Source organism: Panthera uncia (assembly GCF_023721935.1).
Source record: "Panthera uncia isolate 11264 chromosome B3 unlocalized genomic scaffold, Puncia_PCG_1.0 HiC_scaffold_1, whole genome shotgun sequence".
NCBI lineage: Eukaryota > Metazoa > Chordata > Mammalia > Carnivora > Felidae > Panthera > Panthera uncia.
This window is the reverse complement of record NW_026057582.1, coordinates 84,085,128-84,098,782: the sequence shown is the minus strand read 5'-3', so window position 1 is coordinate 84,098,782 and position 13,655 is coordinate 84,085,128. Positions and strand designations below refer to the sequence as shown.

Sequence of the window (13,655 nt, the reverse complement as noted above, 5' to 3'; positions counted from 1 at the left end):
TTGATGGCCAGGATATTTTAATCATCACTGATTCCACACATAACAGGCACACAATAAGCATTTGTTGAATGCATTAGTGATGAGTGATACGGGAAGTTTTAAAGAATGGTGACAGTACCTTCTGGATTCCAGACCAGAATTATAGTAAGTATTAACACTGAAGAATAAACTCCCATCATACATTTCTACTACCTATACCACTCTTGGCCAGAAAAAGAGGTCAAAAGATATGAGAAGATTGCTCTAATAGTGGTAGTCACTGTCAAGTTATCAGCCAAGAATAAGAGCACTTGCAGCACTAAGAATGATCCAACATAGTAAGTGAGTGAACACTGTCAAATCTAAGACAGTGTCTAAGTTCCAGGCACATACTCCTACTTCTGCAGAATACGAACAATGAACTCCTATTAGACTCCTAATATAGGTCACTATCTCCACTGCCGTGGAACCTTATAGCCAATTTCAACTGAATTGAAACATCCTGCTGAAACATACAGGAAAGCTGTTCTCCCTCTGACCAAATCCAAGTAAGGTTCTGCTAAAGGATAGAGATCTGAACTAAGTCCTCCCACAATCCTGCCATGTTGTACATTAGCACTCTAAATCATTTCTCACTGGCTTTATTCATCTCTGAAGAGATACAGGCAAGGCAGTAAAATGCTGCTGTCTCAAATGCCTCTCCCTGTAGCAATCCTGCACCACACAAGGCTACTGTGTTTATAGGCTGCTAATATGACACAAAAGTCTAATCTGATCCTGTGGGAACAAAGTCCCAGATTCTTTTAGGGATTAAATGAATTTAGTCTACTTTTGTATTCCCAAAGTTGTGGAGGCTCAACAAAGTTGAAGAAAGCATAAAGCCAATACTCAGACAAGTGAGGGGATGGAAAGGGACTAGGCCTCTGAGGAACTTCTGCAGCAGGGTGGGATGTGGCTCTTGGCAGAGAGCGAATGAGATAGGCAATGTTCAAGGACAAACCAGGAGGTCTGTTTTACTGGTAGATACCGGGCTCCTTGCATGTTATCATTCCTAAGAAGCCAAGAGGCTCCAGTTAAATTAATTTAGGTTTCTAGAAAAGGCAAATAAATTTGTTTTGACCCCAGGCAAACGCATTTACCAAATCAATTCCTCAAACTAGGTGTTCATTCTGTTACTCCTGTCGTGCATAACCTCAGCTGTGACACTAACACCTGCAGCTACATTAGTCACAACTCAGCCCTTCACAGGATATGTGGTCCCACTACCCTCTTCCAAGAAGGGAAACGGAGTCATCAATTATGAACTGGCTTCCCCAAGCACAGACTTAGTTTGTAGTGAGGCCACAACTGAATCCAGCTTGCCTTCTTCCTATTCGTCTTCATGGAGAAATCTCACCATGCCCACTGCTGCTTCCTTTAACCTAAAACCAAATCATTGTTTTCTTAAGGGGCAGAAATGGGCACACTTGCTCCTTTAGAGCCAACAGGAGCTTCTAGTTCTCCTCTTTCCTAAGAAAGAGGAAGGCAAAAGAGGAACATGGAGCAGAGGAGGGGAGGCTTGGAAAGGGGTGCCTCCCAATACCAGGACTCACCTTGGAGCTGAGGTCTTCTCGCCGGTTTCCTGCCTTACTCCTGCGTAATTTGATGGATGGGGATCGAAGTAGGTTCTTGATCCGGCTGGTAATGGTTGACCCTTCCACAGCCATCATGATGAGGAGCCCCAGGGGACAGTTCCTGGCCCAATCTTGGGACTTGTCTCAAAAGCAGCACTGCCTTCCCACTCCACAGGTCCTTCCAGTATGCCCTCCCACTGACCTGAGATGGCAGAGGCCACCTTACCTTCTGCCTAGTCGTGTCTGCAGCTATTATCTCTAGGTATTACCCTCTCCCTCTTTCTCATACCTGCCTTCTAGCACCGCGCTGTTTGTTACATCTGAAGGACAAACCCATGAAAAAGGGGGGGTGGGGGGGGGCAAGCCTGAGCTGCAAAGAAATGTCAGGCCCACGCCTGCCAAAGGCGTTTAGCCGGAGGGATGGGATTGGCCCTAGCAGGGCTGGTGGTTGGTCTGGTCCCCGTTAATGCCCAACTGTTCCCATGGCAACTGCGGTGTCTAAAGAAGGAGGTCCCCTAGGCCACTAAGGAGTCCCGCCGGGGGCTTTGGACACCTGAGCTGGCGGCCGTGGGGACACTCGGCGCTGCGGGGCTCGCTGTGGCCCGGCAACCGGTTCTGCCACGGGAGCCTCCCTCCCCCACCCCGACCCTTGGCCCTCCGCAGGAGACTGGACCCTTCTCTTTCACTTCCCTCAGCAGCCCCAGCTACTCGCCAGCGCCCCCGCTCGGGCCCAGCCTCACCAGCCCCAGGGCGCGGGGGCCACCCCGCTCACAGCGCCCTCAGGCATCGCGCTCGGCGATTTCAGCTCCGCGGCGGCAGCAGCAGCAGCAGCTATGGTGGCACGAACGGCTCAAAACGCGAACTACCGCCTGGGCCAAGCTACAGGCTGGTGAGGCGGAGTCGAGGCGAGGGGGTGCGGTCTGTATCCAGGAGGGCGTTCTGAGAGTGGACCAGTAAGGCTTATGGAGGCGGAGCCAATGAAGCTAGGAAGCAGAGACAAGACTCGAGAACTAAGGGTTCCGCACAGGGCAATCGGCGGGTATCGCTCCTAAAGGAAGGTCAACGAACGTGCCTTCAGAAGTGAGACAACCAGCCTTTTATGGTATTATCAGGCCTCGTCCTCCAGAGAACTGCACTTCCCTGAGTCCCAACAAGACATTAACCACGCCCCCATGGTGCTGCGGTTGGCATTTGAGAAGCCCGAGAGACCTTAGCCAAAACCAACTCCTTGCTCAAAATTACAAGATTGAGGTACAGCTTTAAGGGTCTGCTCCCATCAACCCCAAGTGCTGGGATTTAAAGCGGTTAGAATCGTTTCTGCTCACCGCCTTCCGGCGCGTAGACCCGCGTGCAAATGACTCCTGAATAGCTCTTAAGATCGCTAAGAAGTGTTTTGAACTGGGCAATCTGATTGGCCATGATAGAAAAGGGGGCGGGAGATGACAGCCATGAACTGAGCTTCAGGTGTGCGAGGGAAGGGAGAGACAAGTGAATGTGCCTGTGAAATAATGTTTCCTTTAGGCTCCAATGTCTCACCACGCTCTCTCACCGGGAGTTAACAGACTTTCTTGCTCCAGATCTTTTATTTGTTCATGTCAAGATTTGCTCCTTTTCCCTAGTACTGTTGCTTTGGCGAGGTCACGGTCAAGCTTGTTGGCGCTATATTTAGTGATATATTTTTTCGAGCTCATCCTGGGGGTGCAGAGTGGCGCGCGCACAGAAACACTCATATTATTCCATAGGTGTCTCAACCTGAGTTTATTTCCTAGAAGCCTTTTGGCCTCATTGCTACTTCAAGAAATTACCTATGGAAAGGTTAATGTGAGCCAAAAGACTTGGGCCCCAGAGAAACCGTACATGGATATGTCTCACCCTATCCAAATCTTTGGAACCCCTAGGGGAGATGACATGTCAGCAAAAGGATTAGAACCCCTAAACCCATTCCTTGTATAGCCATTTGGCAGAGGTATGCGCTTGTGTGTATGGTAGCCATGTACTTAAAAATGAGATCTGCAAAGCTCACAAGTTGAAACAAAAATCAGGAAAAGCACCTAGATGGCATGAGGTTTCCTACCCTTCCACTACACACAAAATGGGATTTTCACATTTACTTCTCAAATCTGAAGAAGCAAGGGTCAGCCACCAAGAGTATTAAATGGGGAGTTGGTTCTTTAAATTTCTTGCTACTTTTACCTCCGAGGGGGTAGCAGCCAATGTAACACTAATAAATAGTGCCACCTGCTGTCCTTACTTGTGTGCTACATGCCCCACCAACTGCTGCCTCCACACTCAAGAGTCTCCCTAATTCTCTCCAATTTTTGTGGACCAATTTTTGTGTCCACTATTGGTTTTCTCACTTACCACTTGTGGCCAGGTGAATGGGCTTACAAAGCGTCATTGGTCATTTCCTGTCCAAAGGTACCCTGGTTTACCCCCTTAGAGAAAATGTCCCCCAAATTACTCTCATCTGAAGCTCAAATTGTAGAGGCAAATCCAAGCTAATTTCATTGTCTAAAATGATCAAGGTGATAAAACTGAGAACAGTGTAATGAGATATTCTAAGTCTAGAATCTGGGTACTCCCGGTCTAAGGCCAAAACCACATATTATCAATTCTTCACCATTTAGTACATTTATTGTCTAGGTACCCTGCAGCTTCTGAATAGACAATATGGGAATAGGATCTAGACTGTTCCCATGCTTAATTAATTCCTCAGAAAATAGCAGTCCCAAGTCCAGTGTGAATAAAACCATTCTTCCCTTTTCTCCAAATAATTCCCAACCCACCCTCCAAATGCAGTTGACCCTTATATTAAGTATTTCACCATCCATTCACTATTTCACTTTTTATTCTGCTTGTGTGTGTCCTAAACATACATGGTTGTCAGATTTTAAAATTCTGTCTGGGAATGGATGTATACAATTGTCTGTTTTGCACTATGCTCATTAGATCAGATTTTAAAATTCACCCTAGGCTTAACATGCAAAAAGGTGCAATTATAAGACCCTGGAAAACTAACAGGCTGGAGTAAACATTTGCTCATCAATTCAATTATTTATTGAGCACCTTTACATGCAAGGCACTGTCGGACAGCTGAGATTGATGCTTGCAGTTGGAAACAGAATGGATCTCAAAACAATGCTTCCAAGACTGCTTTCTTATTTAACAAAATCTCTTCTAATAGCAGAGTTTGTATTGATAGAAGAATTTAGTAGAGCTTAGATTTGTCTCAAAATTCCCAAATCATTTTGTGGTTTAGCCTTCTCACCCTCCACACACGCCTCCATCACACTATTACTCAATGGTTGTATATCTCTGCAGAGCAGTTCAGTCAGTTATGCCTCAGCTTAAAAGTTGTATGTATCAAATTATTTCCCTCTTAGTTTCAAAAATGCATTTTTGACTGATCTTTTGTTTTCCAAATGGCAGTGAGTCTTGTATACCTCAGCTTTAATTTCCTGTTTCCAGCCATTCATATTTATGTAAAATTTCATTAGAGGTAATAGAACAGTAACATGAAGTACTGATGCCCTTACAACCACTTTCTTCAAAATCAACCATTTTGTGCAAGAAATGTACTCAGATTCTTGGTTATCCATCATTCTCTACAGAAGTACCTGAAAATGTGCAGCCTACTCTATGCATTGTTTTTTAATGTGGGCATGAGGAACAAGGGTTATCACCATTTTTCAGACCCGTCTGCAAAGTGCATTTACCTCTCAATTCATCTGATCCCATTCCTTCTTAATATCTAAAACCATTGTAATTAGAAGAAAAAAAACACAAAACACTGTACCATGTGATCTTAGAGTAGTGCAACGTCTAAAGGACCCCTTTAATAAATAAAATCTTTCGTAAATCGTGATACTAGTTAACATATATCTTGCTTTAAAAACATCTGTCCTTAGCCCCTGAGATTGTGTTTATGTCCTGTTATTCTCTAAGGTAACAGATATATTACCTTGCACACATTGGTATTATGAGGCTAGTCTTTCCTCACTGTTGAACAACTTCTTGAGACGAACATTTGCTGTCAATTTGTGGAAATTTTTGAAGTCTCCATGTAAAACACGCTACAAGGATTGGCAAAAATCTCTCCAAATGGCAGGTCAGAAACTTTGAAAACAGTAAGGAATTCCTATGATAAAATTACTTCAGTGGTACCTCTCTCAAATGACTCCGGGTATTAGATTTCTCTACTCCAACTCAGCACAAACCTCCCAACACCAAGTCCTCCTTTCATTATTATAACTGATTTATTTCAAGTTTATACATTCTGCCTTCCACTCACCAAACTTCTGTTCTTACGTTTCTAAAAAAATAGTCATTTTTCAAAAGCAGAAAAGGAAAGATATATATTTAATATATAAAAGAAAAGGCTAAATCTGACATAATTATATTCTTAAAAACATTCCATTTATTTACAGATGTATAAAAAGGCGAATTATTGGTCTACTGAGATCATGCTTCTTATAGTGTTGGGGTGAGAGCTCACTATCCTCCCAGTTCCTCAACTCCTCTCACTCAACTACATCTTTCACAATCACACATGTCATTTTCATAGATCAGTTTCTCTTGGGGTAAGGTTAAAGGGTAGGAGTTTTTGGAGATTTGAGATTTCTGTCAAGACTGCCGGACTGTTCTGAAGATAGAGCCCTCCTTCAAATTAGCCTTCACAACTTACTCGTTCTAAGAGGTCTTGAAACCACCATTATCCTGGGAGTTTGTAAGGACATCTGCAGCCTTCTTGCAGACCTGGAATCATCTCTCATTTCCATCTCTGTACATCTCTTATGAACAGAGTCAAATATCTTTGCATGAAGAACTGATTATTACCTCTTTACTTTCTTCTAAAAAGGGAAAAGTGTTCAGAAGCAGAATGGTCCTTCTTTTCCTGAGGATTATTCACTCACTTGCCTTCTCCTTGGCTGACCCTCAAAAGCCATAACAAGAGCCTTGGGAAGTCAGGAGGAAATGTGAGGACGAGACAAGCAAGTTAATAATGGGAAACTGCTATACCTGGATTAAAATACTAGGATCTCCAAGGTCAATTATTAGCAGGGGAGACAGGTGCTGGACTCCTTGGCTAAGGCATTGAATGAACTCTGCTGGGTAAATAGTGGGAGGGATAATGAGAAGCTAAGGGGCACTCATTACCTACTTCAAGCTTCTTCAGTAACTTTTAGAGGAGGGAAGGTTGAATGCTGATGAGCAGGTCTAGAAAGGCAAGTAGCACAATAACAACAAAGAATTTGCTCCCACTGCAATTGCAGAGGAAATTTTTCCACCCTTTTCAATCTAATTACCAGAGTTACTAGAAAGGGAACCAACCATGGAAGTACTAATTCACTGGCTAGAACTATTCCAAAGCTGGCCTCAACAACCTACATCTGAAGATCTGCTGAGTGGGATTTGGCATAAAGAAGGCAAGGGGGATATAGAAGAAACAGCATCACCTAGGCACAGCCCAGGCACTGGAAGCTCTTGTGTTAGTGTTTCACAACACAAGCAAATCCTGTCAATGAAGACAGAACAGGGGTTACATTCCAAAATATAATTATTTAAGAAAGGCAAAATGCAGCAGCTAAATCCCAATCTATACATTTTCAGAATAGTGATTCTTGCCCCCAGGAGTTTCTAAGAGACCCCTCAAGTGCACCATGATTATTTACAAACTAGATAGGAAACATCATTTCTATACTCAATACAAATCTCATCTTCTAGGTTGAAAACTTCAGCCTTTGAGAAATCTATGAAAACAACTATACAAAAATATAAATATCTTTATCTTTACAGGCTGTCAGTCCTCCATACCCTGACAGCTTACGAGTGAAAAAGCTCTACAGATCATTGAATCCATGGTAGCAGGTAATAAAAAATATATCTTGTGATTCAAATACTGCCTCATTTCCCTGGTAAAGAGTGCCTACTGTGACTTTTCTTTCCTTTACATCCTGTGCAGGTAAAAGTGAATGAAACCTTCAAGCACCAGGAGGCTGGTGTGATTTGGGAAATATCCAGCCCCACAATTTTTTTTTTGTTTTGGCCGCGGTCTCTGGTCTGGGCAGGGAATGCTTTTCATTCTGTCTGTCTCTTGAGTGATGTGATATGTGAAAAGGGGAGGGCTCCCTCCATGCCTACTTCCAAAATATGTATCCCAGGTAGAAACCCCTGGTATCATGAAATGTTTTTTCAACACTCAGTAAGGGAGAGCTAGTATTTTAACATCTGAAAATAATCACCTCAGTAATAAAAGTTAAAAGCATTCCTACTTTACCAGAAGGCTTGGATTTGTAATTCTGATTGAAAGATAAGGAAATGGAAGCTACTTGGGATATGACAGAAGAGAATATTTTGCTGAATGACACAAAGCATTTCACTTTGGTATTCCATGGTACCCATCCTCTCTCACCCTACTCGAACCACCAATTAAAAACTCTCTTCTGGATCCCTTTGCCCGAGTGCATCACATTCCTTGGATTTCACACTTAAGCCACATAAACAATAGCTATCCACTACAACTCAGCCCATAACAACTGCAAAGTCTCAAGCAGCTTTTTCTCTGGGAGGGAAGAACTAGGAACCACTATGGACCTAGAGTCTTGTTATGAATTCCTTGGGTAAGAGGGGCACCTCGTGTTCAGTAATGGATCACATCTTCTTAGAGAGGATGAGGAGACCCAGCACCACAAGTGAGGTAACACATTTTAACATGATCAGAATTTCATAGTAGTAATTTCTTATACCGAGGTCAGCACCCTACCCCCCTTTCTCTACCATCATCCACTGCATCAAAGTCAAGGATCACAGTTCCATGACACAAATAAACAGATGCCTACAGAGAAAGGAGGTTTCCCTCATAGCGTGGCTTCTGCCTGAGGACAGGAAAGTTCATTTCCCTGCAGAACTTGGTGAGGCCCCAGAGTTGCCCAATTTGGCCACAACAGGTGCCAATGTAGGCATCACCTTGCTCTCCCGGCATTCCTGGTCATTCCCTGTTAAGTTCATTTTGTGTCCAACTTTGGCAGCTATAGGTGCCAAACAAGGCATCACCTTGAGACCCTGACCATCTGTATCACTAGAAGGATTAGCTACTTTTAAACCTAAAGGTGCTAACTTTGGCATAGGCCTCCACAAAGTATCTGTGCTGTTGTTCTCTAGGCCAGCCTTCATGTGTAGGATGGGAGGTGAGGACACATTTTCAAGCTCTGCAGGGACACCAGAAGTACTCTTCCCTCCATCACTGGCTTTCCTGTGAGAAAGGAGGGAATCCTTTATCTCAGAGTCGATAACAATCTTAAGGACATCTGGCTCAGACGCTGGTTCTGCAAGTTGTTTTTCATTCTCAGAAAAGTCATCATCTTCCAAGTGCAAGAGGAGAGGACTGACAGAGTCACTCTCCCCTTGTACATCAGGCAACTCTTTCAAACCAGTTCCCAAGTGGCCAACCTGGAAAGTCGCTCGGTTCCCAGGAGGAAGTTTACTGATAAAAGCCCGTCGAGCATCCCCTGGGAACTCCGTATCCATAGAGCTGGGCAGTTCAGCCAGGCTAACAGAGTCATCATTTAGTTGCTGATTAAGAAAGGCAATCTCATTGAGCAGAGAAGTCAGTGTCTCATCAGTATCATCCTCATCTTCCATATTAGTTAGCAGTTCGCCGGGATCCAGCGCTGCTTCCTCTATAGCTGATGCTACCTTTCTCAGTTCCATCTCTATACTGGAGTCTTTGAGATCTTTCATCTTCAATTTATGAAATGTGGACTCCTTTGGCTTCAGTTTCTCCCGTCTAGATTCACACTCTTTCCATTTATATTGAATACCTCTCATTTCACCAGCAATCTTTTTGGGTAAGAACTCTTGTGCTTCTTGCATACTGGAAACATCAACTATTTGTGGAAAACCAGAATCTTTATTTGCCAGAAAAACTGGTGTTGGACCCAGTGCCACTCTGCCATCTCTATGGCTGCCTCTGGAAGAGATTCTACCCGAATCTTCAAAGGAGTTATCTTCATTCCTGACAGTACTTTTCAGGTGGTCAGGTGGCTTGCCATCAGGAACTTCATGAGGATATTTGCTGCCACCCATATCTACCAAACCTCCCTCTGTGGCCAATGATGTCACATTAACAATTCTTGGCATCATAAATAAGTCGTCATTTTCTGGGGGGGGGAAAAAAATTCATTTAGTTCTACAGCAGTAAGCATTCCTCTCTCATTCATACCCAATGACCTGAGATCTCTCAGAAAGTTGGTAATCAAAATTCACCAGTTTACTTTTATCAAAAAGATGAAAGGAGGGGCGCCTGGGTGGCGCAGTCGGTTAAGCGTCCGACTTCAGCCAGGTCACGGTCTCGCGGTCCGTGAGTTCGAGCCCCGCGTCAGGCTCTGGGCTGATGGCTCGGAGCCTGGAGCCTGTTTCCGATTCTGTGTCTCCCTCTCTCTCTCTGCCCCTCCCCCGTTCATGCTCTGTCTCTCTCTGTCCCAAAAATAAAAATAAAAAACGTTGAAAAAAAAAAATTTTTTAAAAAAAGATGAAAGGAACTATTAGTTCTTCAAATTATGGAGACCTAGCTTAACAAGAAAATAGGTAGGGGCGCATGGTGGCTCAGCGGGTTAAGCGTCTGGCTTCGGCTCAGGTCATGATCTCATGGTTCATGAGTTCAAGCCCCGCGTCGGGCTCTGTGCTGACAGCTCAGAGCCTGGAGCATCCTTCAGATTCTGTGTCTCCCTCTTTCTCTCCCTGCCCCTCCCCCACTCGTGCTCTCTCACTCACAAAAATAAACATTAGGAAAAAAAGGGAAAAAAAAACAACCTAAGAAAATAGGTAAAATCTAACCAAAGGACTGCTTAATATTCTTTGATATTAAAAGTTTTATTTAATTATTTTATAGGAAAGCTCCCTGATTAATTCTTTATACTGAGGCAGACATGCATCTTGATTCTGTTCACCCAATTAACTGCTACTCTGAGGGAAAAATGAAGCCCTAGAGGCAGCACTGTAAAAGAAAAGATGACCACTCCAGAGTGACTTTAACAATATTAGTACTGATAAAGATACCCTTCTGCCTTAACAGAAATTGAGGTGCCTTAAACCTAAATCATCAAAGTGAGACTTCCTTTCCAACTCTACTCCTTATCCCCAAAAGGGAGTCATGCTCAAATTGAATCCGGCTGGTAACCTAGGAGTGCACCATCTCAGAATACCACGTAAGACTGATAAGTGTTTGTCAACGCCAAAAACTAAACAATGACTCCTCATCTTCCTTTTACTTTCAAATATTTTCAGTGTTTTTCCTACTCAGAATTAACTAAAAATCACGAAAGAGTTCCCAATCCCATGTTTAAAAAAAAAAAAAATCAATAGAGCCAAACATGTTCTAAAAAGAGGGTCAGGGGCGCCTGGGTGGCTCAGTCAATTAAGCGTCTGACTTCAGATCAGGTCATGATCTCGCAGTTTGTGGGTTCAAGCCCCACGTCGGGCTCTATCTAGGCTGACAGCTCGGAGCCTGGAGCCTGCTTCGGATTCTGTGTCTCCTCCTCTCTCTGCCCTTTCCCTGCTCATGCTCTGTCTCTGTCTCTCAATAATAAATAAACGTTAAAAAAAAAAAAATTTAAAAAGAGGGTCATCTCTTTCCAAGGCAAATGCAAACATAAGAGATCTTATCATTACAGAACACATTCAAAGGCTTTCTCTCTCACAGTGAGATATCAGGGATAACTTTTTTACTACCCATAGAGGACAATACTTACAACATACCTGATTGAGCCACAGCACTGGTGGCAGCTTGAGGCTTCAGATCTGTTTCTAAGAGAGCAGGAGAAACAGTTACCACTGGTCCTGAGAATAAAGGACCTTTTAAGGTGAGCAATTGCCCTTGCGGAGTCATCACGATGTTGGCAGAGGTGTGTGGAGTGTTAGAGGGTGAGGTATTTTCTGTAATGAAAATGAGAAATTTGTTAAGGATAAAAGGTCTGCAATTAATGCTGGTATAGCCTAGAAGCCGAGGCAATATCCCTAAAACCACACATTGACTTAAAAGGCAAGGGGTAAAATTTCAAATTTAGTTAGGGTGCCTCAACTGGCAATTGATTTTTTGACCACTTTTCATTGTGTAATGGGTTATCTGTCTATGGATTCTCCTAAGGGACAGAACTTATGTTGAGGAAAAGAGCTAAGGAACCACTTTTTCAACAGAATGGTCCCACGAGTCTTGACAGTGAATCAGGATAAAGGCATGCAAAATCCTATCCCCAGGCTTGCTTTCCTTATACACCTCTAACAAAGTACTTTAAGTTTCTAACTCTCAAACCTCTAGCTTTTCCATCTATGAAATGAGGTGGACTAGACAAAATGATCATTAAAATCTTTTCGTAGCAATAACATCATTTGAATCTGCAATGTTAAAACTAACTCATATTTTAGTATCCATCACAACTTTTCTCTTAGATATCCTGGTTGATACAATGGGCCACCCAAAGAGTAAAAAAGGATACACTATTCTCTAAGAATATAAACAAGTAATATAAAATCAATATAGCCTCATTTCCAAAATCAAGATAGGAGAGAACAAGAACTTAAAACCAATTTACTTTTGCTCCTTAACAGCAAATGATAGGCAATCTGATGAAAATGGAGCCTGACTCAACAAAATTGATTTTTTTTTAAATTCCAATTTATTAGTTTCAGCATGACAAATAAAGACCCAAACTTCCTCAACTTGTGAACAGAATTACGGGGAAATCAAGAGTTTACGTACTAAAGTCTGAAAAGATGACAACTTAAAAAAATACTCACTGAAACATTAGAATAACCTGACTGCTATCAAAAGTAGGTTTTACAGGTTACCATAACTGGTAACTTCTTAGGATTTACTTGAATGTATAAAGTTAGAAACTAAAATCTAATGTGGTTAATATTTTTTATACAACCCATCTTTAATTCATTTAATTAAATCTAAAATTATGGCCAAAAAAAGACTCAGTCCACTGAATTAAACTGATGTTCACCTACATTAAGAAAAGCAAAACATGTCCCTCCTACCTGTGGCCTGGTCTCTTTTTCTGGAAAGAATCAAAGGTTTCCCCTTCCTGTTATTTATAAACATCTGTCCAACATCTACAGATGATGCAGAAGATCCTTCCTGCTGTTTGCTAGTTCTGGCAGACACATCAAACTCATCTGATCCCATCTTCTTTTTTCTTTTTTGTGCCTCTAGTGCTTGTTGTTTTGCATAAATATACTCTAACTTCTTCAGGACCACTTCTTCTGTCTTACCTATAGGTTGATAAGGAATAAACCATCACACGGCTCATTATATGACCCCACATAATGAGAAATAGGGTCAACTGAAATCCAGTTGATTTAACTATATTCCCCAAAATTACGGAAACCAAGAATGATTATATTCCAGAAGAAACACCTCACCCAGTCAAAAGGTAACTCTACTGTTAACTCTGGGAACCAAGCCATAAACTAATATCTGAAAAGTCTACTAAGGATTACTCCTCACTAAAGACGTTATATTATATTCTTTACCAGAGATCATTCACATATCTCACCTGAAAGAGATGATACTTTCCGTATCAAAATATTCCGTTTTCGAGTCAGGAGATTTTTCTGTCCTATCAATTTGTCTGCCTGATCTGTTAGTCCCTGAATTTCGCTGAATGCCTACAAACAAGAAATTAATGTCATGTAAATTGATTCGCTCTTTCCTAAGAACAGGTAAGGCCTACTCAATTTCTTTAATGAAAAAAGTTTGACGAGTATTTTAGAAAACTTTATAATGTCATTTGAAACAATTCTTGATGCTTCAGAAACTTCTCTGTTAAACTGCAGGAGGTTTTCTGGCTTATTCTTCTAAGAAACATGATTATTTCCAAAGAGCATCACTGAGTGGTTCACAGGTATTTCTACTACTACAAGGAGATATAAAACATTTTACTCTGCTTTGATTTTAATCAACTTTACTTTCCTTTTAAGATTTTATTTTTGAAAGATGGGAGGGGGAGGGAGGGGGAGAGGGAGAGGGAGAGGGAGAGGGAGAGGGAGAGGGAGAGGGAG

The 13,655-nt window shown here is 42.4% G+C and overlaps 2 protein-coding genes across 7 annotated transcripts in view; both read right to left on the bottom strand.

Moving 5' to 3' along the window:
- The window catches only part of MAPKBP1 (mitogen-activated protein kinase binding protein 1), a 52,708-nt gene extending 48,292 nt beyond the window's left edge, over positions 1–4,416 (bottom strand). Inside the window, exon 1 of the mRNA XM_049614126.1 lies at positions 1,572–4,416. Within this exon, the coding sequence (XP_049470083.1) occupies positions 1,572–1,688 (117 nt within the window). The 5' untranslated portion in view covers positions 1,689–4,416. The remainder of the gene's footprint in view (positions 1–1,571) is intronic.
- A 3,112-nt stretch (positions 4,417–7,528) lies between these two features.
- The window catches only part of MGA (MAX dimerization protein MGA), a 171,739-nt gene continuing 165,612 nt past the window's right edge, over positions 7,529–13,655 (bottom strand). For all 6 annotated transcript variants that reach the window (XM_049613409.1, XM_049613408.1, XM_049613406.1 and 3 more), the window contains exons 21-24: positions 13,151–13,262; positions 12,633–12,866; positions 11,349–11,525; positions 7,529–9,751 (exon numbers count right to left, since the gene is read on the bottom strand). In XM_049613409.1, the coding sequence (XP_049469366.1) occupies positions 8,484–9,751; positions 11,349–11,525; positions 12,633–12,866; positions 13,151–13,262 (1,791 nt within the window). In that variant the 3' untranslated portion in view covers positions 7,529–8,483. The remainder of the gene's footprint in view (positions 9,752–11,348; positions 11,526–12,632; positions 12,867–13,150; positions 13,263–13,655) is intronic.